Here is a 23,739-nt window from a genome sequence, read left to right on the forward strand (position 1 = left end):
TTACTCTCCCTGGATGCTGCCAAAAGGCCTTAGAAGCAGCATCGTCGCGTTATTAACGTAGTTTGTTGACCAGTAAATCACAGGGGGACTCAGAGCGGGGGCGGCCACAGCTGCTGACGGGACAACCACCACACTGAAGCAGAGGGGCTGTGGGGACACGTGTGGGGCAGGCGCTTCCCGGCGGCACTCTGGGTCCGTCAAGGACAGTGGCCAACCTTACAGGGCAATTCAACTATATTTTGCCCCCAAATGATGTTATGTGAGAAACTTCCGTTGTTCACAGGACATTTTAGAGGGAGGGAAGTCTAACGGCTGTCGTAACTAAACCAGAAGTGTTTGCTAGCGCAGCAACAGTAGGACCGCTGCTCACTCGTGAAAATCCAGCACGGCCCTCCGGAACTGCAGGCAGCTCTCCTCCTGTGCCTGTCACCCGGCGACCAGGCTCCCTCTTGGACACTCTCCTAGTCACCAGCCTTGGTGTCCTCTGCCAGCAGCTGGTGACAGGAAGGGGCAGCAGACAAGCAGGCCCACATTCCTCTCCGGAGCCCACTGGCAAGAATGTGTCACCAGGCGCTCCTTGAGACAGGGGGAGTGGCAGTGTAGCTCCGGCAGGGCAGCTGCACCAGGTAACACTGCACCAGGGAGAAGAGCACGGCTTCGCTGGATGGTTGGTCCCCACACCACACAGGGCGGGAATGTGCCGAACACCTACCATCGCAGAAACCCCACAGCCTCAAGAGGAGGAGCCGTGTCCCTTCCAGCTCACAGCCCTGCGCTCTCAGCTCTTGGCGCTGGTTAACGGGTGCAAAGCTGAGCCAGCCTCGCACGTGTTAAGACAGGACAGGATCTATTTTCTCCACTTGGCTGTCCAGCGTTTTAGAAAGGAATACAGCTCTAGGGACATAAGCCTTCTTTAAAAATATTTTCAAAATATATTTTATTTCTTTTCCATATGGATTTTGCTGAATGTCCAAGGTACACATGAGCTTCATATACAGAAATAAAGGAGAGTTCTTTAAGAACTGGGATTGAATCAGTCACAAGAATGATCAAATTCTGATTATGGAAAGTAAACTTGCACGTTATCAAAGCTAAGCTTAAGAGTCTCCTTTACAGAGATCTCTCGTTTATGAGAGAAGTTAGCTGGAGCCACCCCGTGGGTACAGATGGGAGAAAACGCATCACTGCAGAAACAGCTGTGCACGCAGAGGTCTTTTAGTCCACGTGTGCCAGTCTCCCCGCGGGTACGTGGCGTTCTGTGCTGCTGACCTTTGTGGGTCAGTTCTGAATTCTGATTAGAAGCATGGACTCTTGGAGATAGGTTTGGTATAAATCTCTAACGTGCTGAACTGGGAAGCAGTCAACGGTACTGAACGTGCAGAGGATCAGTGTGTGCGTCTCACCCTCTATGTTTCTGCACCGTCGGCATCGTCGTCATCGTCGTCTTTGGCTCTGAAATGCATTTTCCTGAATTCGCGTCTGCTCATCGAAGGGCAGGATGACGATGCTGGCGGGAGGTCCTTGGAGGGAAGAGAACACCTGCTTCAGGCACGGGTTGCCCAGCACGAGCACCCGTCTCCAGGCTCTGGTCCCCCCCCATCATGGGAGCGTGCTCCCCACCAGCGTGATGGAGGGAGAGAGGAAAGACTCTGGGTTAAAAGCAAAAGCAAGCCCGGCAAATGCGGGGGAACTGCCCAGAGGGCCGCAAACCACGGCCATGACTTCACACCCCGCAGCAGGGTCCAGACTCACGTCGGCCAGCCCGCCCACACCCGCGCTCGCTATGGCAACGCTTCTTAGCTCCCTGCGGGGGATGCCCCACACCAGCAGCCGTTCTGCTCTCTCCTCCCGGGTTAGAGCTCTTACTGTGTTTGGTCTGCACCGGGTGGCACTCAACGTGTGAACTGGGGCCGTGACCAGGCGTGCGGTCTGCTGGGGGCTGCCTGCCCAGGGGAGAGGCCACAGGCCTTACCTGCATGAGCTCGACGTTTCCGAAGAAGCGGCTCACTGGCATCGGCTGGTTGCTGTCGTCGTCGAGAAGGACGCTGTTGTCCATCTGCAGTGGAGGCGTGTGGCTCTGCTCCAGGTCCGCCGCCGCCCCGTCCCTCTCGGGGCAGCCACTGTCGGACTCTCCTCCCGCAGGGGCCCCGCATCTCGGCGGGGGCGGCCTGTCCTCAGTCTCTACCGGGCAGGCGTCACTCATGGCTCCACAGTGCCCCTGGGGGAGTCCTGTGGTCCCCTGAGGAGCGGAGCCACTGGCTTCCTTTCCCGGAAGCCTGGCCCTGTCCTCGGCCAATGCCAGAGGCTCGCGTTGACCTGGGGTCTCGGGGGTCGCTGTGGGCGCAGCAGTGCTGTCGCTCTGGGGGATGGGTTTCTGGAATTCTGACTTCACAAGATGACCTTTGTCGTACTTGAACTTCTTGGACGTGCGCCTGTCGGTGGCTTTTTGTGATGAGGAAGGCTGTCAGGAGAGAAAAGGCAAGGGAAGACCAGACACGCTGAAGGTTACGAAGCAGATGGCAAACAGTTAACAAGCCTCAACGCCAGGGGCGGGCAGTCCTGCTCACAGCAAGCGACATCACCGCTGGAGCCACAACTTACAGGACAGGGTCCTTTCATTGTCTGCCGCCAAAGGGGCGGAGTCCAGACTGACGCTGTCCCCCGAGGGGCGCCCTGACATGTAAAATGATGACCCCAGACCCAGCTTCCATTCGTTTCTGCTGGGCTGTGAGCTCTGATGAGGCAGGACTCTCTGTTCCATGGCAGGAGCGGGCGCTCAACAGGACCGTGAACTTGACTTAGCGCAGCTCTAACAAGCGGCGCCCCAGGAGGGAAACCAGGCCAGTTGCTGCTGTGAAGCCAGGTCTAGCCAGACCGCCGGGCTGCGGCTCAAGGGAGCCGCTCTGGAAACTGGGACCACCGGGCCACCATGGCTGCGTGCCCCTGGCTGGACACAGAGTCCCCTGCCTCCCCACCTGCCCTTTGGGGTGAGCAGCATGGCCTGTGCCAGCATCGCTCAGGCTGCCCAGCAGAGGCCGCTGAGCCCACAGCTCTCGGTGGGTGGGGAGCACGTGCACCGAGGGCGGGGCCTCCTCTGATGGCGACAGCGCCCTGACCTCGCCTCTGGTCTGTTCGCCACACTCAAGGCTTTCTAACGTGACATGTTTCGTGGAGAGGTGGACACTCAGTCCGGTCCTGTCTCCGAGGGGCTGAGGCTCACCTGACATGCCGTCCGGGCAGACGTGGCGACGTGGGCTTCCTGGGCCGAGGCCGATGTGGCCAAGCAGCTCCGGGCTCGGAGGCGCGCCGAGGACCGCACTCCACCTGCCAGCTGGGCGAGACCAGAGGCTGGTCAGAGACCCCGAAGGTGGCCCCTCCCACCCCCATGTTTTTATCGACCATGGAAGGACAGACACCGTGGCCTCTTTTTTTTTTTTTTTCGGCTGTGCCGTGTGGCTTGTGGGATCTTAGTTCCCCAACCAGGGGTTGAACCCAGGCCCGCACAGTGACAGCGCCGAGTCCCAACCACTGCACCGCCAGGGGCTCCCCTGATAACGTGGCCTGAATGGCGCATCTGCACAAAGCTGGGTGGAAGGTGCTGAGCCCCATTTCCATGATCCGGGAAGCTCGCATACTCTGTCCCCACCTCCCACGTTTTTAGAACCTCCATTTGTGAGTGAATAGATGTTCAGTTGACTTCAGGTGTTTAGAATAAGCAGCCTGTATCCTTGCTCAGAAGGTTCTTGATAAAAGGTGAAAAAGCAAAAGCCCCCCCCCACCCCCCGCAAACCCTCTCTTTGAAATCACAGGGGAGCCAGGCCTAATCCCATCAGCTTAAAGGAGCTGTAGCTGCCGTCCACAGGCCGCAACACACAAACCGCCCGCCGCCATCTCACTTGGAATGCAAAGGAAAGTCTTCTAGTGACAAGAAAGGAATTAAAACAATGAAACTGACAATCATTTTATTTAGGAATAATTTTAGGTTTTCAGAAAAGCAGCAGAGATGGGAAGGGAGTTCCTGCCCGTGCCTCCCTCATCTTCCCGGCAGCCAACAACCTGGTGCATCTGTCAAAACTAAGCTCAGCACTGACGCGACAATTCGCGAAACTGGGGCTTCATTTGCATTTCACCTGCCTCTCCACTGACTGCTCTCTCTGTTCCAGAATGGGGACCACAGACACTTAGAAAATAACACATAAAAGCGCAAGTGAGAACTTGAAAGTAAGAGAGGTGGGGGATAGTGAGGAGGGCGTAGCGGAGGGCAAGCTTGACAGCGCTGTCCCAGCGGCCGAGACCTGGGGGCTGAGGACGGGGCGGGATGGGGGGCAGCATGCCCAGAAGTGGAGAAAAGAGATCAGAAAGCACACAAGCTAGTTTAGAAATCTTCACAGCAGCATCTCATCCAGAGGCCCCTGGAGGAGGGCAGGCCACCGAGGCTCCGAGGCACGTGACCGCTTGCGGAGGGCACTTAAAGGGAAGGGGAAGGCAGCTTCCACAGCGAGAACAAGGCAGGACGCGCTGATGTGGACGCCCCGGGGCTGGGCTTTGCTCAGAGAGCCCAGGCAGCAGTGTGGCCGCTCATACCCAGGGAACTAAGCCTAAGAGGTTACAGAACATCTCCTGTGGGGACGGCACCGCACCACCCAGTCTCCCTGGAGCTCTAGCGCTGCCGTAGTCGGGAACAGACATTCTTAGCCCCAGAAAGTCGCTGACTATCCTCTCCTTCCCGTTATAGTCCGACTCCAAACATTTCGATGCCGGCTCGTGCCAGGCTCCCTCGGGGGGGACCGGCGCTCGTGACAGCGGCCACCATCCCTGAGTGTCAACACACAGGCGCTGTGCTCGTGCCGCGCAGCACCCCACTGCAGATGGGGACTCGGGAGAGGACCCTGCCAAGGTCACACACAGTGATGTCTGGCTTCAGAGCCCCTCCCCCTGCTCTGTCACCAGAGCCACCCGCAGGAAAGCCTTGGCTGCTTGCAGAGGGACCGAGCAGAGAACCTGCCGTCCGGCTCTGGGGCTGCGTGCCGTGCAGGCCCTCTGCTGGCAGCAGGGCACTTCTAGATGCTTTGCACCACAGCTCCTCGGGGGGCCTGTCACCCCTCAGCCTTCTGGGCCCCTCTGCAGAGGTGAAGTCGGTGAGGGTCTGGCTGAGACCCAGGAGCTGTGGTCACAGGCACCTGAGCAGGCCATCTGCCATGCGCACCAGATTTGCGAGAGTCAACTCCAGTGGCATCTGGCTTCAGTTTAATCGTGGGTAAAACTACCTCTAAGGCCCTTGCTCCAAAATGTCAAGAATCAATTACATTGTTTTCTAACTTGGAGAACCGTTGCTCTTCAGGTAGGCAAACTGGTTGCTTCCACATAAACAACCCCTAAATGAAAAAGCCCCCATCACTGAGGACTTCCTCCTTCCAAGCAGACTAGTTAAAGACTAAAAGGGCTGGAAGAGATCAACAAAACAGCAAGAGGTGCTCCACGAACCCTCCCCCAGTGCAACTGGTGAAGAGTATTAAAAACAACCATTTAAAGCCTTTGCAAATGGTCCTATAAGCAAAGAGCAAAATGAAGAAAGTTATTCTGGTGTCCCAACTCCAAGCGGCCAAGGTCAGCACACAGGACACCCCCCTCCCCCACCAGGCAGAGGGCTTTCTTCCCAGGGGGGCAGGATGGCAGCACTTCTCATTCTGCCCTCACCCCACCTGCTGCGAGGCCAAGTCTCCAGCACACGCTTGAGAGGAGGGGCTCCCCTCTGCCGAGGCCCCACTCATGGAACAGAGGTTCCTGCCTGGGCAGGGCACTAAGGAGACTGGGGCCCCATCGCCCTCGCCCCTCCTAGCGAGGCAGTGGTTCCAAGGCCAGGAGAGGCAAGTCCAGGGGATCTCAGGCTGCTGCCCCCCTTCCCTCCCCAGAGCACTTAGCTCGGAGAGCAGGGGTGTCACACAGAGAAGCCTGTCACTGTCCCCAGCTGGGGAGCCCTGGCTCAGATTCTGCCTGGAGAAGAGGCAGGCATCAAAACAAAGGGCTCTTAATCTCTTCCAACGTCATTTACAACAGAGTGTGGAGAAGGTAATGCCTAAGGGGTCCTCAAGAACAGTGGAAGCTGTGATGAAAGGCAAATGGGAGAAAAGTCAAGATAAAGTGTAGGCGTATAGTCTTCAGGAGACAGCCAGGGAAAAACACAGCAGGAGGATCCCTCCTGGGGTCAGAACAAACATCAAACACTGATCTTAGAAACTATTCCTTCAAAGAAGCCAGAAAGTGATTGGATTCCTTTGTAGAAAATTTATACTCCAGGTCATCGCTGAAAACGACTGGGCGATCAGCTGGCAACTAGCGGAGCTTAAAAGCTGGGTGTGGGGACTTCCCTGGTGGCGCAGTGGTTAAGAATCCACCTGCCAATGCAGGGGACGTGGGTTTGAGTCCGGGAATATCCCACGTGCCGCGGAGCAACTAAGGCCGTGTGCCACAGGTACTGAGCCTGCGCTCTAGAGCCCGCAAGTCACAACTACTGAGCCTGCGAGCCACAACTACTGAAGCCCATGTACCTAGAGCCTGTGCTCCGCAACAAGAGAAGCCACCACAATGAGAAGCCCGCGCACCGCAAAGAAGAGTAGCACCCGCTCGTCGCAACTAGAGAAAGCCTGCGCACAGCAACGAAGACCCAACACAGCCAAAAAAAAAGAAAGAGCTGGGTGTGGTCAGAGAAAGAGGAAGACAGCCCCCCTGAAACTAGTGAGACCCAGGTGACTGTGGGCACACCCAACACTGCCCCTGAGGAGCATCATCACAGCTTCAGCTGTGGGAAGGGAAACAGACTCTACCAGAATCCCCATCACCAAACAAATAAAAAGGACATTAACAGTAAAAAGCCTCAGGGTGGGGGTAGGAGACCAGTACCCAGAGCTGCTACAATATGTTATCTAACATGTCCAGTTTTCAAAAAATCATGAAACATGCAAGGAAACAGGAAAGCAGACCCATGCACTAGAATAAAAGCAACAGAGCCTCCCTGTGAGAGAGATCAGATGTTGGGTTTATCAGAAAAGGACTTCAAAATAGCCATTACCAATGTGTTCAAGAAGTAAGAGAGACCATGATCAAAGAAAGATTTGATGACATCACACGAAATAGAGATTATCAATAAGAAGATAGAAAGTATAAAAAAGAACCAAATGGGAATTCAGGAGTTGAAAATTACAATAGCTGAGGTAAAAAATTCACTGGCAGGGGTGGGGGTGTGCTCAAGAGTAGATATGAACTGGCAGAAGAAAGAATAAGTGAGCTTGAAGATAGATTGCTAGATTACACAAGCTTAAGAACAGAGAGAAATAAGAACGGAGAAGAATGAAGAGCGCCCCAGAGACATGGTGGAGACTATTAAGTGCAGCAACATACGTGTAATGGGAGTACCAGCAAGAAAGGAAGGAGAGAGGGGCAGAAAAAATATTTGAAGAAATAATGGCTGAAAACTTCCCAAATTTATTGAAAAACAACAATGTACAAACCAGCAATCTCTGTTTCTCTTTCTTTTTTTTTCTTTTTGGCTGCGCTGCGCGGCGTGTGGGATTAGTTCCCCAACCAGGGATTGGACCCACGCCCCCTATAGTGGAAGCATGGAACCCTAACCACTGGACCGCCAGGAAATTCCCCAAACCCAGCAATCTCAAAGAACTGAACTTCAAGTAGGATAACTGCAAAGAGATCTATAAGCAGATGCAACACTGTTTAAGTGCTGAAAGTCAAAGACAAGGGGAAAGTCTCGGAAGCAGCAAGAGAAAATGACTCCTTAAGACGAGGGAGCCCAACAAATAAACTGTTGATTTAGCAGAAACACTGGGCGCCAGACCACAGTGGGTACATTCAAACAGACTCAAAGTTCTCAGACAAAAAACTGTCAACCAAGAATACTATATCCAGCAAAACCATCCTTCAAAAGTGAAGGCAAAATAGACACTTCCAGATAAACAAAAACTGAGAGCACTTGTTGCTGCAGACTCCTCTTACAAGAAATACTAGAGGAAGTTCTTTGGGTTGGAAGCAGGTGACCCCAGACGATAATTCAGATCCACAGAAAGGGCTTCCCTGGTGGCGCAGTGGTTGAGAGTCCACCTGCCGATGCAGGGGACGCGGGTTCGTGCCCCGGTCCGGGAAGATCCCACATGCCGCGGAGCAGCTGGGCCCATGAGCCATGGCCGCTGAGCCTGCGCGTCCGGAGCCTGTGCTCCGCAACGGGAGAGGCCACAACAGTGAGAGGCCCGCGTATCGCAAAAAAAAAAAAAAACAAAAAAAAACAAATCCACAGAAAAAAGGGCACCAGTAAAGGTAATTACGTCCTCACGGAGACAGTTTACGTGCATATTATTTCCTTCCCTAAGGTGATTTAAAAGACAGTTGCATACAGTAACACGTATGCAAGTGTAGGCAGGAATGCCCATAACAGCACAAAGGAGATGCGTGGCATCAAGGCTGTACTGGGCTAAGGAAATGACCACGGCTGGTAAAGTAATCATGACAGTGTACTATCGGGTTTGTAACATTAAACATTTACCACCACCAGAAAAGTGCGTTAAGGGAACAGAGTGCGTTAAGGGAACAGAGCTACATAGACGTAACATTTGTGTATCTCTCTGGAACTAAGCTAGTTCAATCTGAAACGAATTCTGCTAAATTACAATGTACACGGTAAGACCTAGAGCAACCCCTGGGGGAAAAAAACTAAAGGTTTAAAAAAAATCAATAAATTAAAATCCTACATTAGAACCAAACAGAAGTGTGAGAAAAACAAAAAGTAAAATGACACGCGAACCCAACTAAGTCACTGACGCGCTAAACAATCCCTCAAAAGGCAGAGACATCTGGCTGGGAAAGCGCAACCACGTGGGTTTTCAGGAGACACACTTTCGGGTCAAAGGTACCCCAGGCGCCGCTCCCACCCCCCGGAGGGCCTCCTCCCCAGGCAGGGGCGCATCCTGTCCCGGGCCCTCGCCGGCTACCAGTGCCAGGAACTGGCGCCCCTCCATCCTCTCCACCCTCCGGGGTGTACCCGTCGTCATGTGCCCGCACTTGGGCTGGCTGACCCCGGGCTCGGGTGCCGGCAGCAGAGGCACGCGAACCCCGGGCTGGGCAGCGTCAGGGCACCAGGGGTCCGGACCAGCTCCGGAGAGAGAGCGCCCCCACCCCAGGACCTGATCTGGGAGCCCCCTTCCCAGGGGCGTGGCCTTGGAGCGTCCCTAGCCCGGGGGCGTGGTATGGGGGGGGGTGCCCTTCCAAGGGCGTGGCCTGGGAGACCCCCTTCCCGCAGACGAGGTCGGAAAAGGGGGGGGTCCGCTTCCAAAGGCGTGACCTGGGAGCTCCCTCCCGGGGGTCGAGAGCCAGGCAGAGATCCCCCACCTCCGCCCGAGGCGTACCGTGGCTCCCCTTCAGCTCCCAGAAAGTTGGCGGCGGCACCCCCCACTGCGCCCGGCGCAGCTCCCGCCCGGCCTCCGGCCCCTCACCTTCCGGCTCCTCATGAGTGTGAGCGGCGCGTTGCCGCCCTCAGCCCCGCCGCCAAGCCCCAGCACCAGGCCTAACACTCTCCAGCAGAGAAACGACCCGGCCGCCCTCGGCTCGCGCCGCGGCGTCTGACGTCACCAGAATGCTGGCCAATCACAGCCAGGCGTCTCCAGGCATGTGACCCAACAAAGTCGGCGTTTTACGTAGCTGGCGGGTCTCACGGCAGTGTTTTGAGGATAATCTCCCTTGCGGGCTCTCCGGCCGCCATTTTTGAGCGGGGCGGAGGCCATATTTATGACGGTCGCCTCCCTTAGTGTCTCTGCGGCCGCCATGTTTAAGAGGGTCGGTGGCCATAGTTTAGAGGGGCTTCTCCCTTGAAGGCTCTGCGACCGCCATGTTTAAGCGGGGCGGCGGCCATGTTTATGAGGGGCCCCTCCCTTGACGGCTCTGCGGCCGCCACGTTTAAGCGGGGCGGCGGCCATGTTCGTGAGGGGCCTCCTTTGGAGTCCCCGTCACGCGCGTGGAGGCTGGCTGGGAGGGCCTGCGCGGCGGTGTCTTCCACCCCGGTCCGGCAGGCGATTTTCCCGGGCCCCGGCCTTGGTTGCTGGGCCCCGGGAGCGATGCTGGAGTCCCTGGAGGTGGTCGCGCGAGGCCGTTCCCCGCCCTGGCCGCACTGCCACCGATGCAGTGCTGGGTGGGCCGGGCCCGGGGCTGCACGGCGAACCCGGCCCGCGTGGGAAGGGACGGCGGCGTCTCCCGCCGCGAGCCCCGGGGGCGGCCGCCCTCGGGTGGGTCCCCCGCGCTGGCCCGCACCTCGTCTCAGGCACGTGCGTCGGCGCCCCGGGACCGAGGTCCACGGACGAGGCTAAAGCCCTCCCGGTGCTCGCGGCTCCGGGCCCGGGGCCGCAGGGCCCTTTCGGGCCGGGGGACACCAGCCTCCGTGCCCGCTGTGGCCCTCCTCCCGGAACCACCCACTTTCTCATCAGGGACGCTGGGACCACGCGCTCTTCACAAATAAACGACAGTGCTGTTTCCTTTTGTTGTTACTGTTTTTTTTTTTTTTAAACAGATGAGAACATTTAAATCAGGCAGTTTTGTCAATTACGTTTTAAAATTAAAGTATAAAGGTTGAAATATGTACCGCTCGAGGGTCTCTCCGCGCGTGGTTCCCTGGCAGAGGCGTGATTCACCGTCTCTTCCAAAGGCTTCATGGTTTCTGCCCTGACGGAATGACTCCCTCAAAGCCTGGAAATACAGTCGATGCCTCTTTTCAGTGCATAAAAAATGTGGGCCCTTCAGGATCCCGCCAGAGCGCTATGCAGACTCTCCTCTCTAGACACGCGTCCTTAGGTAATTAGGGCTGCACCTGGGGTTTTGCTTTTGGCAGTGCGTGAAGACACGTGCAGTCCTAGGGTACACACGCACGCACGGACACGTGCACACACATGCACTGCACACAATTGCACACACCCGTGCTCGTGCATACATGTGCATGCACAGGCAAACACCAGCACAAGCTCACCTACCTGGCTATCCTATCCATCTTCCTTCCCAGTCCCATGGTTTTCACCGGGTTGTTCCCCATGGTACACACCTAAGGGAAAAGACAAATGTGGGCTGGCAGGAAATCCTTTTGAAGGGGAAACTAACATAATCACTGTCAGCTGTTAAGAAAAAAGCAAAGTGATATGGGTGTTAAATACCTAACCTGTCCCATTTTCGCTGAAGTCGGTTTCACAATGAGCTGGGTTCAGTGATTTCATTTTGGACTCCTTAAGAGCTCCGAGCTCTCAGTTCTCATTAACTAGGGGCTGATCGCCACAAGCCAGTTTTGGGCTCCATGGTGGTTTATGGTTAATGTCAACTGAGATACCGCACTGCTTGAGCGTGTCCGACTGTGGCCGGATCATCTCAGTGTCATCTCGAGTTTAACGTCCCAAAGGAGCTCTTGATCTCTTGTCACAGATATGCTCTGCTCCCCCCTCACTGCTCCCCTGCCTCCAGTTTACATAGGTGGTATTTCCAGCTGCCCAGCTGCTCTGGCCTGGCACCCAGGGCCAGCCTTGACAGCCAGGGCATACTCACGGCCCATGTTCCATCAGCCACCATCCCTGGTCCGCCTTCCCCTCTTGCCAGTTCTGCCCTTGGCAGTCAGGGTGGTCGTTGATCAGTGACCTACCCCACTGCTAACGGTCTTCAGCACTTTGTCACTGCTTCTAGGATCGAGAGTGACAGTCCTAATACGACCTGCACAGCCCAGCACAGTGCCTGGCACAGTGGCTACTCAATGAATGATGGTCGAATGAATGCTCAGAAAGCCCTCTGAGGTTGCCCACCGCTGCCCCTCGTCTGGACTCATCTGGCCCTGTCACCCCCTCCCCTCCCCCTCTGCTGAGCTCCCCGCTCCCCTCTCAGCCCCCACCCTGCATGCACTATTCCCTCTGCCTGGAAAACCTGCCCCCCAGCCCCCCCACCCATTTTGCCTGGCAAGTTCATTCTACAAATCTCAATGCAGCTTCAATTTCACGTCCCGGTTGGGGGGCAGTGCATTACCAGATGTTCCCCCCCAAACCCCAAATTCAGCCTGTCAATTGTTTTTTTAGCATCCTGAACTCTTCCCCCAGGGCGTAGAGCCAGCTGGCTCTCCTATCCCCTCTCTCCTGGAGCACTGCAAGGCATCCCTTCACTCACTCACTCCATGTGTCTGCTGAGCTGTCATGGCCATGCTGAGCTGGGCCTGGGGTCCCAGTGGTGGTGGGCTCATGCCAGTCCTGCCTTTTTAGTGGTTTAGCCCCACAGGGGGATGGGCGTTGCTGGAATAATCACACGAGGATCAATCCATCTGCATTGGTGGTAAGAGCCACAGGGGAGAAGCCCTAGCACCTGGGGTGTCAGACCCACTCAGGGGAATCAGATAAGGCTTCTTGGACAGTGGAAGTGGATCAGAAGTCACCTCTTCTCTCCAGGACCCAAGTCCCTTTCAGGCTCTCCAGGAGGAAGCAGGCAGGAGCCCCTGCCTGGGCAGAAGTTCGCCCCTCCTGATGCAGCGGGAGGTCCTGCCCTGGTGGAGCAGGCGTGCTTGGATTCTCCGCTCTGCACACCTCCCAAGCCGCCGTGTCGGGACGCGATCCATCCTGGAGGGCACACGGAGGACATGGAACCAAAATCATGCCTCTGCACATCCCTCTGGGTTCCTCGGCACCCTTTGTCTCTCGTTTTCTTCCTGAACGGCTGTACTCCCTACCCTGCCGGGGTTAGGGGCCCAGAGAGGGGCGTCCCCATGATGGCAGGACATTGGTTCTCATTGCCGGTTGGTCCCCCACGTGGATTGAAAGCTCCCTGAAGGCAGGGACTGTGTTCTGCTCAGAACCCCATCCCAGAACACAGCCAAGTGTCTGGGACATGCAGGCGGGGGCTCGGGAAGCACTGATTGAAAGAAGGATGGTGATGATGACACACAGGAAGAAACTGAAGATGGAAGATTCTGAGGAAACTTTGTATTCCTCAGAATGCAAAGGTTTCCTTCGTAGCTCACCTCTCCTGCCTGACTCGGCTGGGTAGTCACAACCCTACAGCCGTGCAGCTGTCGAATTCCTCTCATGAGTCAATCCCACGCAAATTTGCCAAGGTCCTAGCAGGAGCCAGGCATCTTCAGGACCCAGAGGTCGACAAGGACGTGCAGGCTCAGAGCCTTGTAGGACACACAAGAGGCGTACAGAGCTCCTGCGACCCAGAGAAAGTGCAAAGAAGTTGCAAAGGGACACTGGTGTTGAGCAGGAAACAGTCTCTGTGGAGGGAGGTTGGCCAGGGAAGGCTTTCGGGAAGAGGTGGTGCTGGCCTTGGGCTTTAAACATATGTGAAGTGTCAACACCGAGGCGGGGCCGCCCTTCGCAGAATCTCACCAGTGGTTAAACATCAGTGCAGTTTCCGTAGGCTGCTTTGCAGGCTAATCAAATAATCTGTGACATTAAAACATTTGAGAACAATAGGGCATTTTCTGCTTCACATCTCCTACAGCCTGCTGGGAAGAGGGGCCAACTGTGGGTCTATTAGACAGGCTCATGTTTCAGCAAATTCACGATCAGCAGAAAGACCTGTGTGAGGGTGCTCTCCTCAAGCGCACGGCTGTTCCTACCTCCTCTTTGCCTCCCTGGCAGGAGACTTGGAGGTGGCCTCATTCAGAATTTCTTGATCTTGTTTTTCCTGGTTCACTTGGCTTTCCATTCTGGGCTTCTGTCTTTTTTTTTTTTTGTGGTACGCGGGCCACTCACTGTTGTGGCCTCTCCCGTTGCGGAGCACAGGCTCTGGACGCGCAGGCTCAGTGGCCATGGCTCATGGGCCCAGCCGCTCCGCGGCATGTGGGATCTTCCCAGACCGGGGCACGAACCCGTGTCCCCTGCATCGGCAGGCGGACTCTCAACCACTGCGCCACCAGGGAAGCCCTGGGTTTCTGTCTTTTATGTGCAATTAATCGTGTGTGTGTTCTCAAAAATCTAACTGTGCTTCTGTTTTTATTGATAGCAACTCCGAATTGTTTTGGGCAGTAGTCAGGATGTAAATGTAACGAAGCAAAATCCTCATAAAGCCTTCACGTTCCACTGACACCGGACAGGTAGAAATTCACCAGAATCAGCCAGGAATGGTCTCCCGACGCCTTCTGGCTGTACTGTAACTGTCATCATTATCCATTCGTTTCATTCATCAAACATTTATAGAGCTCTCTGTGTGCGCTGCGCTTCATCACTGTAAGAAATATTACAGCCACATCACACAACTCGGCTGACAGCTGGAAGGGGGGCTCCCTCAAAGGAGGGTCTTGGGATCTGGGCGACCCACAGATGTTTACTCGAAGCCAATGGAGAAATAGTGCCAGGCAGTTGAACTTTGGGAACTGCCGTGGTCCCCGTTTGCCCTGAAAACACAAGGAACACACCCTGCTTGGGTATTCCTGAACGTTCAGAATGGAACGTTCAGGACATCATCCTGGCCTAGAAGCTCTGAGTGGTTGGCAGTGTTGGGACAAAGCTACTCCCTGGGTAGGGACATCGCAGTGATCGTGTCCTTTGAATGAAAGGACATTCATTCACAGTGACCGTGTCCTTTGAATGAAAACCCAGGGATTTGCAGAGCCTGGAAAAGGCTACGTTTCCAGCGAGATGGAGAAAACGCCATTTTAGGAGGACCTTTGGGCTGGCAGCAAGAAAGACCCAAAGAAGAAAAGCTCTATTCTGAGAGCTCCTGGGCCCCGGGCTGGTGGAAACTGGCTTGTGATCCTATTAACGTGGAGTGAGGCTCAGACCGTGAAGCGAGGGTGTAAATTAGTCTCTCGCAGCAGATTTACTTCTGCCTCACTCACAAGCGCTGGCGTCTTCCGTGGCCCTCTCGGCTCCTTTGGCTAAAAGTCTGTGACACGTTATGGACAGCCGCCAAAGGCGTGTATTTGCCCGTAAATGTGGCGTCGTTAACTCGGTGCTTTCTCCCTCTGAGGCCGTGTGATGGCCCGCGGGCTGAGCGTGGGGACTATACCCTCTTCAGTCTCTGAGTTCCGGGCATCGCCTGCATCCGAGCCCAAGCATCACGGGACCCTGCTACCCCCATGGGGGGAAGGCCACCCGGGAGAGACGGACGTCACCATTGGATGCAGAGTCAGTTAGCGCTGGGAACAATTGACCTCGAGTCTAGGTCCATCCCTCCTGGGGCCTTGCGGGGCTAATCACCAGATCCCAGATCCATTGAGTTTCACCTGGGCTGCAGAGACGTTTCAAGGTGCTGCCCTCCTCCCCCGCTGTCAAGAAAGGTGATGAAGGCCCTCTGGGGTGGGGGGCGGGCAGCAAGGCGGTGGGAGGGCTGATGTGGCAGACGGGAAGCACAGGAAGACGGCAGTGCCCACCCGCCCGCCCGCCTGGGGGATCACAATACACTTAGCCTTCCTTCCAGACACCTTTCAACCACCTGAAAGACTTGAAAGCCATGAATATGCAGTTTTGCTCTCAGAGATGGGGGACAGGGAGGTTTTGCTCCAGCAGCATTTACTTGGAAACAAGGCAAGGTCGGTGGACCCCTGTCTGTTTCCCCGTCCCAATATGGCAGGCGGCTGGCTCAGAGAGGGAGAAAGGTACTCGATAGGGGAGGTGGTTAATTCACAAAAACAAAACCTGCGGGAGTCCACAGGTGAGCGGGGATCCTAAGGGCTGCTGGAAGGGCCCCTACCCCACATCTGTGAGTGAGGTCTGCCCTGATCTGCCAGCCCAGGCAGCAGAATGACAAAATGGCCGGCCTCTGCCGGCGGTGGCTGGCTTTTCTGCCCGCAGGAATCCCCGTGTCCTTGAAGGGCATCTGCCTCCTTGCATCCCCACACTGGCATCCCCGTCACGCTGCTTCCTAAGAATGCAGAATAGATTCAGGTCAGTGCGTTTTGAGGCAGCTAAACGCTGGATAAATGTCACCGTACGCAGATTTAAGTGGCACAGCCAGGGTTACCTGTGGTCCCTTCCCAGCAGCTAACAGATGTGAGCTAATGTCGTGGATGTAACCTTGCTCTCAGGGGGTGCCTCGCCAGGGCTGTCTGGCTGCCTGGTTGTCCGTGGCCTCACCTGTCTCGCTCAGGTGTGGGCTCCCCTGCTGCCTTGCTCCAGCCTTCTTTTCAGTCTGGGCACAAAACGGGAAGCAGAACCTTCTTTGTTATCTGGTCTCCACACACATCTCTCAGTTTGTGGGGTGTTGGCTCGTGGACAGCGGGCAGCTCACAAGGTTTGTGCCTTCTTGAGGCTTTCATGACCGAGCCATCTGGAAATCTTGGACAGTTTCAAGCTAATGCAGTTGGCATGAGCTTAGAGGTGAAAAGGTGGGGATGATCTTTTCCATTGGATTTGCCAGTCCCAGGATCTCCGACTCCAGTATTCTGGAAGACAGATTTATACCAGAGCAGGGGCTGCGAGCTGATACTCATCCTCTCCCTCTCTCTTACACACACACACACACACACACACACACACACACACACACACACACGTGGGGGCACATCCTAGAGAGTTCAGACCAGCTACAAAGTTAAAGGACACAAGACCTCATTCAGTTGCAATTTGGGGATCCCCAGGACCACCCTCAGAGTCACTAATTCTCTGGAAGGACTCACAGATCTCATGAGAGCTGTTATCCTCATGATTACGGCTTCTGGCAGGGAAAGGATGCAGATCGAGGTCAACCAAAGGAGGAGACGCCCAGGCAGAGTCCCGGGAAAGTACCCAAAGCGGAGTCCCCACCCCGTGGAGTCGGGACACCTCACCGTCTCCGTGCTGACGTGTGATAACACACGTGGACGACTGCCAGCCAGGGAGGCTCTCCTGGGCCCCAGTGTCCCATGCCTCCATGACAGAGGCATGACTGATGATCGATCAATTGATGATTGATTGATGATTGATTTCCCACATCATTGGTCTCAGTCTCCACTGATACCTGTGACCCCCACCCTAATCACGAGTTTGGTCCTTCTGGCCTAACCAGCCCCACCTTGAACCTTCCAGGGGAGGCCGTCTCCTACCCTACATCGCATTATTGGCCCATTCAGTGTGACCAGAGGCCCCCAGGAAAGCAAAGACACTCCTATCAGGCTGGACATCTTAGGGGCGACTGCCCAGAAGTGGGAGACAAAGGCCAGATTAAACTCCCTAACACACACAGGCAGGGGGGAAAATGAAATAAAATGGTGCTCTATGGGTCTATACCTCCTCCTTTCATAGGCTGGTTGGAAATTTCTTATCTCTTTTTTCCTAATTTCTGTTGTATTCCCTGGAACTAATGCCTATTGTATGTACCTGATTACAAAGGAAAGGGTTTTACAGAACATTTTTCCTCTCAGGAAAAAAAGAGGCATCCTGCCCTTTTCTCAGTGAGAGAGAAATGCTTTTTTGAATAATTTTTTAATTTACTCAATTTTTTTTGATGCTGTTGCTTCGAGGATGCGATCTTCCAGCAGAGAGGCGCACAGATAGCGGTGTTTTAATATCGTGCTGCTCCGGAGGGTGGCTGGCAGTGGCCCAGGGGTCGAGGTACTGTGGTGACTTGTAAGACAACTCCTGTCATCTCGCCATGACCACGAAAATGGGACCCCAGGCTGCCTAGCACATCCTTGTCCCTCCCCAAGACCACGGGGACCGAAGCGAGGCTCCTCTCTCTGGCCCGACCCAGAATGACCCCAGCTGCTCTTCCAGACCAGAGGCCAGCCTTCCCTGACTGATGAGAAGTTAATTATCCACATCCCCAAAGAGATGTTGTTGTCTGCTGTTCATTTTCTGCCTGGAGTTTTAAAAAATAATGTATTTTAAGGTCAGTAAAGTTTTGATGGTTCCATGCACGGTGGCACCTGAGTCAGTGGTTACGTCATGATCATGCATAGGGCAGAGCGCTGTGTCCAAACAGTGATCTTTTCCACTTGAGATTTTCAGCGATTGCTTTTTTTTTTTTTTTTTGGTACGCAGGCCTCTCACTGCTGTGGCCTCTTCCGTTGCGGAGCACAGGCTCCGGACGCGCAGGATCGGCAGCCATGGCTCACGGGCCCAGCCGCTCCGCGGCATGTGGGATCTTCCCGGACCAGGGCACGAACGCGTGTCCCCTGCATCGGCAGGCGGACTCTCAACCACTGCGCCACCAGGGAAGCCCTCAGCGATTGCTTTTTAAGCTTTGCTGCTAGGATGCACAGCGTCAGGTACCGCTGACTCTTGGAAATAGCAGTGCTGCAGCTCAGGCTCTGTGCTCCAGGCTGGGAATGCCCATCTACCTCCCAAGCCTTCCTGCTTGGGCGGCTTTTATGCTGCAGACACTGAACCGTGGGGTCGGCGTGAAGAGCCCTGCCGAGACTGGGGCTGGGGCTGGGGCTAGAGGTGCTGAGCGGAGCTGGGGGCCGAGCGGGCGCCGAGGTCTGGCCCTGGATCCTGGGGCGGTCTTGTGAGGATGGCAGGGATGCAGAATGTGCAGAGGCGTCAGGACGGGCCTGGTGCCCCAGCTCTGCAGACTCGGTTCCCCCAGATTCTGACCTGCACGAGAGCCTTACCTTTGCAGAGAATGTGTGTCCACATGGAAAGGCAGCTGACACCGGGGGGGACGTGCCAGGAAAGGAGCGGGGTCCCTAGCAGGTCCCCCGAAACCATTGGGTGAATAACGAAGCCATGGTGACATTGGGGGTGTTCCTGCGTCTGAGCCCCATGCTGATGGGACAGGCCTGGTGAGCTCCCAAATGTTTCAAGCACCTCCAAGTCCCTGGCCGGCTCTAAGCCTCTTCCGTGGATTTACGCCCCCTCTTCTGACACCACCACGAGATAGCTTCTCACGTGGCCCCATTTACACCTGGAAACTGAGGCCTGGAGACGGGGCGTGACTTGCCCAAGACCACAGAGCAAGGAGGTGGCAGGTCAGGATCTGGACCCGGATGCCCCCAATTCACCACCACCTGGGGCTCTGCAGGGGAGGGGCCCTGCCCCCGGGGAGGGGCTGGGTGCTGAGCACCAGGCGGAGGAGGGAGGGCCGCTGGGAGCTGCCCAGGGCCTCCTCACCCACCAGGGGGCAGGATGACACAGGGAACGGAGGCGGTAGCTCCTAGCTGGTCCTGCTGTCAGGAGGGTGGAGGGCGCAGGCGGGCAGGTGGGGCAAAGTGGCTCTTTTTCTGACGACCTTCAGAACCCTCTGGTGGGCCAGGAGCAGAGCCATCAGAAGCTACTGCTGCAGGAAATGTGCCTTTTCGGCTTCTCAGGCTCCCAACACGTTGCCAGGGAGTGAAATCAGTGAATTAAAAATGAATTAAAGAGAAGTGGCGGCTGCCTTCAGCACAGGGCTGTCAGGAGACGAGCTGGTCCGCCCGGCGGCGCCTGCAAGGACCCCCGCGCCACCGCTTTCCCTCTGGTCTGGCGCTGACGTGGATTCCCCTGGGGTCCCCGCAGGTTCTGTGCCAGGTGGGTTTTCCTGGTGAAGCGGGTGCCGTTTTCCTGCTGCCTGGAGTTTTGCCTCTGGCCCGGGGCTGGCTCAGCCCCTCTCTCTCCCCTTTGCTGGTCTTTTTTCTCCTTATACTTTTTTTAAACTGAAGTATAGTTGCTTTACAATGTTGTGTTAGTTTCAGGTGTAGAGCACAGTGATTCAGTTATACATACATATACCTATTCTTTTTCAGATTCTTTTCGCATTATAGGTTATCACAGAATATTGGGTAGAGTTCCCTGTGCGCTACAGTAGGTCCTTGTCTATCTGCTTTATATATAGTAGTGTGTGTATGTTCATCCCAACCTCCTAATTTATCCCTTCCCCACCCCCTTTCCCCTTTGGTAACGATAAGTTTGTTTTCTATGTCCGTGAGTCTATTTCTGCTTTGTTAATAAGTTAATTTGTATCATTTTTTTTAGATTCCACATATAAGTGATATCATAGGATATTTGTTTTTCTCTGTCCCCTTTGCTGGTCTTTTCACACATGTTCACTGCCCAGGGACCTTCCTGTGTGGAGGTGGAATCTCAGACCCTCCCCTCAGCTCGTCAGTGCAAAAGGTCCCATCCGGTGGGCGAGCTGGGCTCCTTGCCCGTGGGCCTTGGCACACTGGGACCCAGGAGGCCCTATGGAGACTTAGGACTCAGGTGGAATTTCATCTGCCCCTCCCTCCCCTGCCCCGCACTCCCCTGGACTTCTAGAAACACCTACTCTTTTGTGGGGTCACCTGGGGATCTGCTTGTCCAGGTCCCTCATTCACAGAGTGGGAAACAGGGGCCAGGGTGACTCAGGCACTGACCAAGCCCTGGAGCCCTTCTGGCTCCTGGGGTATGTCTGCCCCGCTGTCTCCCCGTGGGGGGCTGTCTCCCCGTGGGGGGCTGTGCTCCCCTCGGGGCATCGGTTCTGGGCACCTGTTTGCTGCTCCAGCTACTGTTTATTCCCTTTTCTCCCCCAGTTTTTCCTTCTTCTCCTTTTGTCCCAAACCTTCCTCCTTCCTCTGCTTCTTGGGGGCATGCATCCAAGCCCCCAGCCCAGCAGGAGGAGGGGTTTCACCGGCCCCATTTGCATTGCAGTGGTGATAGATTGAGGGACAGGGTGGGCTAACGGTTCCCAGAGTGTCTGGGGCTGTGTGCCTCCGAGCCCCCTGGAGAGACCTGTCTTGATTGGACGGGGACAGGCCCCCACAAACGCTCTGCCTCGGGTGTTTTCTGGGCATCCTCCCAGGATGCACTTTGCTGCCTAGATCCCAAGTCTTCAACTAACCCTGGGCCAAGAAACTGCTGGAACTGCACACGTGGATGAGCTGTCAGATAATCCAGCAGGTGCTGGCTTCCTCCCACCCAAGCCTGTCGGGGTGAGGTTCTGAGCTGCTGCCGGGTCACGGGACCCGAGAGGGAGACCACCGCCCCGGTGGTGGCAGGAGCCCGTGTGGCTGTCTGCAGGGACTTGGAGAGCTGCCTCTGCCCCTCCTCTCCCTGGGCCTGCTGCCAGCGTGGGTCCAGGTGCCTGGCTGCCAGTGCAAACCCAGATGCAGCCCACAGTTCTGTGGCCGGGGAGCGGCCGGGACACGTCACTGAGCCCCCGATCCAGACGTGGGTCCGGGTGGCCTTCGAGGTTGTCTCGACCAGGCGGCCTGTCTGCAGCCCATCCCACCCGCCCCAAGCAGAGCCCTCTCTATCTTGACCAGAAACACAGCCCAGGGTAACTTTCTGTTTCTTTGGCTCCCACGAGCGCCCTGGGAGGAGAGCAGCGCTCCAAGTCGGCCAGACTCAGCTGTCTTGAGTCTTCGCTGGAGACCCCCCCCCCCACCGGCTCCGGGCCCTGGTTCCCACTGGGCTGAAGAGGGACCCAGGCAGGGAGAGGCGGGGCTTCTCAGCTTTGGAGGCCGACGTGGAGGTCCGTGCCGGCCTCTGCAGCATCTAACTCCTGGTCTCTACCATTGCTCTTCCTTGAGGGAGAATCTCTACTCCTCCTTTTCAGACTCTCCTCCCCGAACCTGCCCTAAACCCCGGCAAACGGATCTCTCCTGCAACCGTGAGCCCCGTGACACAATGTTCATGCCTCTGCCATTGGACTGTGTCTGGGCCTCCAGTCACCCTAGGTGGTCCCTTCCCTGTGGGAAGTGACCAGGGGGCTGCAGGGGGCCAAGGGACAGGACAGCTGTGAAGCGGTCACCTGGACTCTTTGAAGTTTGGTACAATCTCCTCTCTGACCCCAGCCTTACTCACCTGGGCCTGACCTCTGACCTCCAAGCTCCAAGGCCCAGCAGGTGAGCAGGCAGCTTTAAGAAACACAGCGCTTGGCTCCCGGGTGCGGACCACCCAGGGGGTGTGGGTGGTGGCCCGTCAACTGCTCTTCTCGCTGGAATCCTCTAGAAGTGGCTCACAACCCCCCTGCCCTGGTCCGTGGACCCTGCCCGGAACCTCCCACCAAGGGTGTCCCAGCAATCCAAGCCCAGCTTCTGCTCTTCAGGCTTCTAAAAGCATTTGGGGACAGTGACAAATGACACTGCGGGAAGGACTGGCCATAAAACTATGTCAGTGTTGAGGTTTGCAGACAGACACCATGAGGTCATTGTTTGGGGCCTCAGTGGGACAAGCTTAGGTTCGAAATCGATTTTGAAATGTAGGTTATCCGCATTCCCTTAGTACTTACTGAGTGTCTATTATGTGCCTGACATGATAGGCACATGGGGACGCCTCTGGCCCCAAATGCCTGCCCTCGTGAAGGTTGGGGCCTAGGGAGACGGAAAATAAATAATGCATACGCAGCTAAGCAAGCTACACGGCTCTGGAGACCACGCCATGGGCGACGGGAGACAAAACGGGATGGGTGGGGGACGTGAGCGCTGGGGAGGCCCTGCCACGTCACCCACGTCAACACAAAGCCATCGACACAACGGAAGCCAGCAGCCTGGGTCCAGTGTGGGCCTGGGGATGACCTCCGTGACCCCTGCAGGGTCAGGAGAACCAGCAAAACTGTGTCTCCTGTGGGTCCCAGAGCTGCTCGGCCACTGAGAGTGCTTCCGAGCCATGGTGGCAGCCATGCTACTGGGGAACAAGGGAGAAAGGAGTGCCGCCACCCCCCGCCCCCGTCCGTCCTGCAGGGTGTGCGGTCTGATTCCTGGCCGTGACAAAGACCTGGCAAGGAGAGCTGGGCACTATCTCAAGTCCGACTGTAACAGTGCATTTCATGTGTCTCCTGGGATGGGCCTCGGTGCCCAGACACAGGGCCAACTCCTATTCTGGATGTTTCTGTGAGGGTGTTTCTGGATGGGATCGACATTTAAATCAGTGGCCTCTGAGCGAAGCAGACTGCCTTCTATAGTGTGGTGGGCCTTGTCTGTTCAGGCGAAGCCCTGAATAGACCCAAAGGCTGACGTCCCCCCAGCAAGAGGGAGTCCTGCAGCAGGTGGGCTTTGGAGCTGAACTTCAGCAGCAGGTCTTCCTGTGTCTCCAGCTGTAAGTTTTGGGCTTGCAGCCTCTGTGACCGTGTGAGCCAGTTCCTTGGACTAAATCTCTCTCCATGTTATACACATCTTTTTGGTTCTGTTTCTCTAGAACCCTGACTCATGCACTAAGGCAGGACATGCTTGGGTTTTCCGAGACAGAAGAAGGGAGAAGTGGTGACTGTCCGAGAAACAGCTTCCAGAAAGGGCTGAAGGGCATCCCTCACGGAGTTGGGGGAGGTCTGTGCTGTGAGCCCAAGAACACGACCGGGGGTGAGTGTGTGATGTCACGGTTTCCTGGAGCGAACTGTTTCTGTCCTTAGGCCACATTGCTGATGGCTGCGCTGTCAGAGCCTCACCATCCCCAGGAAAACCTCCCTCTAAAGCAGGGGTCCACGACACCCAGGTCGCAGACCGGTCCGTGGCCTGTTAGGAGCTGGGCCTCACAGCAGGAGGTGAGTGGCGGGTGAGCGAAGCTTCATCGGCCGCTGCCCATCGCTCGCGTTACCGCCTGAACCATCCCTCCCGCCCCCTACCACAGATCCATAGAAAAATTGTCTTCCATGGAGATGGTCCCTGATGCCACAAAAGTTGGGGACCACTGCTTTAAAGCACAGCACGTAACCGTGCCCTTTCCTCCTGCCAGAGAAGCCTCCAGCCCCCCCAAAAAGTTGACCCGCCCTCGGCCCCTTCCCCGGGCGGCCGGCCATCTCCTTGGTGACTGCAGTCGCTGGTGCTGCAGTCACTCTACGGTGGTCTCGGCCTCTTTGACTCATGAATTCCTCCGGAAGGGGAAAAGCTGAGAGGATCTCACTGTCGTCTTTCTG

The 23,739-nt window shown here is 56.0% G+C and overlaps 1 protein-coding gene across 2 annotated transcripts; it reads right to left on the bottom strand.

Annotated features, from left to right (window-relative positions):
• Window positions 1–909: 909 nt before the first annotated feature.
• On the bottom strand, window positions 910–9,649 carry C2H1orf174 (chromosome 2 C1orf174 homolog). Of its 2 annotated transcripts, XM_067718060.1 has the most exons (4): window positions 9,498–9,649; window positions 3,221–3,331; window positions 1,973–2,461; window positions 910–1,520 (listed from the first exon to the last, which is right to left on the bottom strand). In XM_067718060.1, the coding sequence occupies exons 1-4, from the start codon at window positions 9,510–9,512 to the stop codon at window positions 1,407–1,409; spliced, it is 729 nt and encodes a 242-aa protein (XP_067574161.1). In that variant the 5' UTR covers window positions 9,513–9,649; the 3' UTR covers window positions 910–1,406. The 2 variants fall into 2 exon arrangements, with proteins under 2 accessions (XP_067574161.1, XP_067574171.1); XM_067718070.1 differs by lacking the exon at window positions 3,221–3,331 and having other exon boundaries at window positions 9,498–9,636.
• Between the last annotated feature and the right edge of the window lie 14,090 nt (window positions 9,650–23,739).

The sequence above is a fragment of the Pseudorca crassidens genome, chromosome 2 (genome assembly GCF_039906515.1).
Source record: "Pseudorca crassidens isolate mPseCra1 chromosome 2, mPseCra1.hap1, whole genome shotgun sequence".
NCBI classification, from domain to species: domain Eukaryota; kingdom Metazoa; phylum Chordata; class Mammalia; order Artiodactyla; family Delphinidae; genus Pseudorca; species Pseudorca crassidens.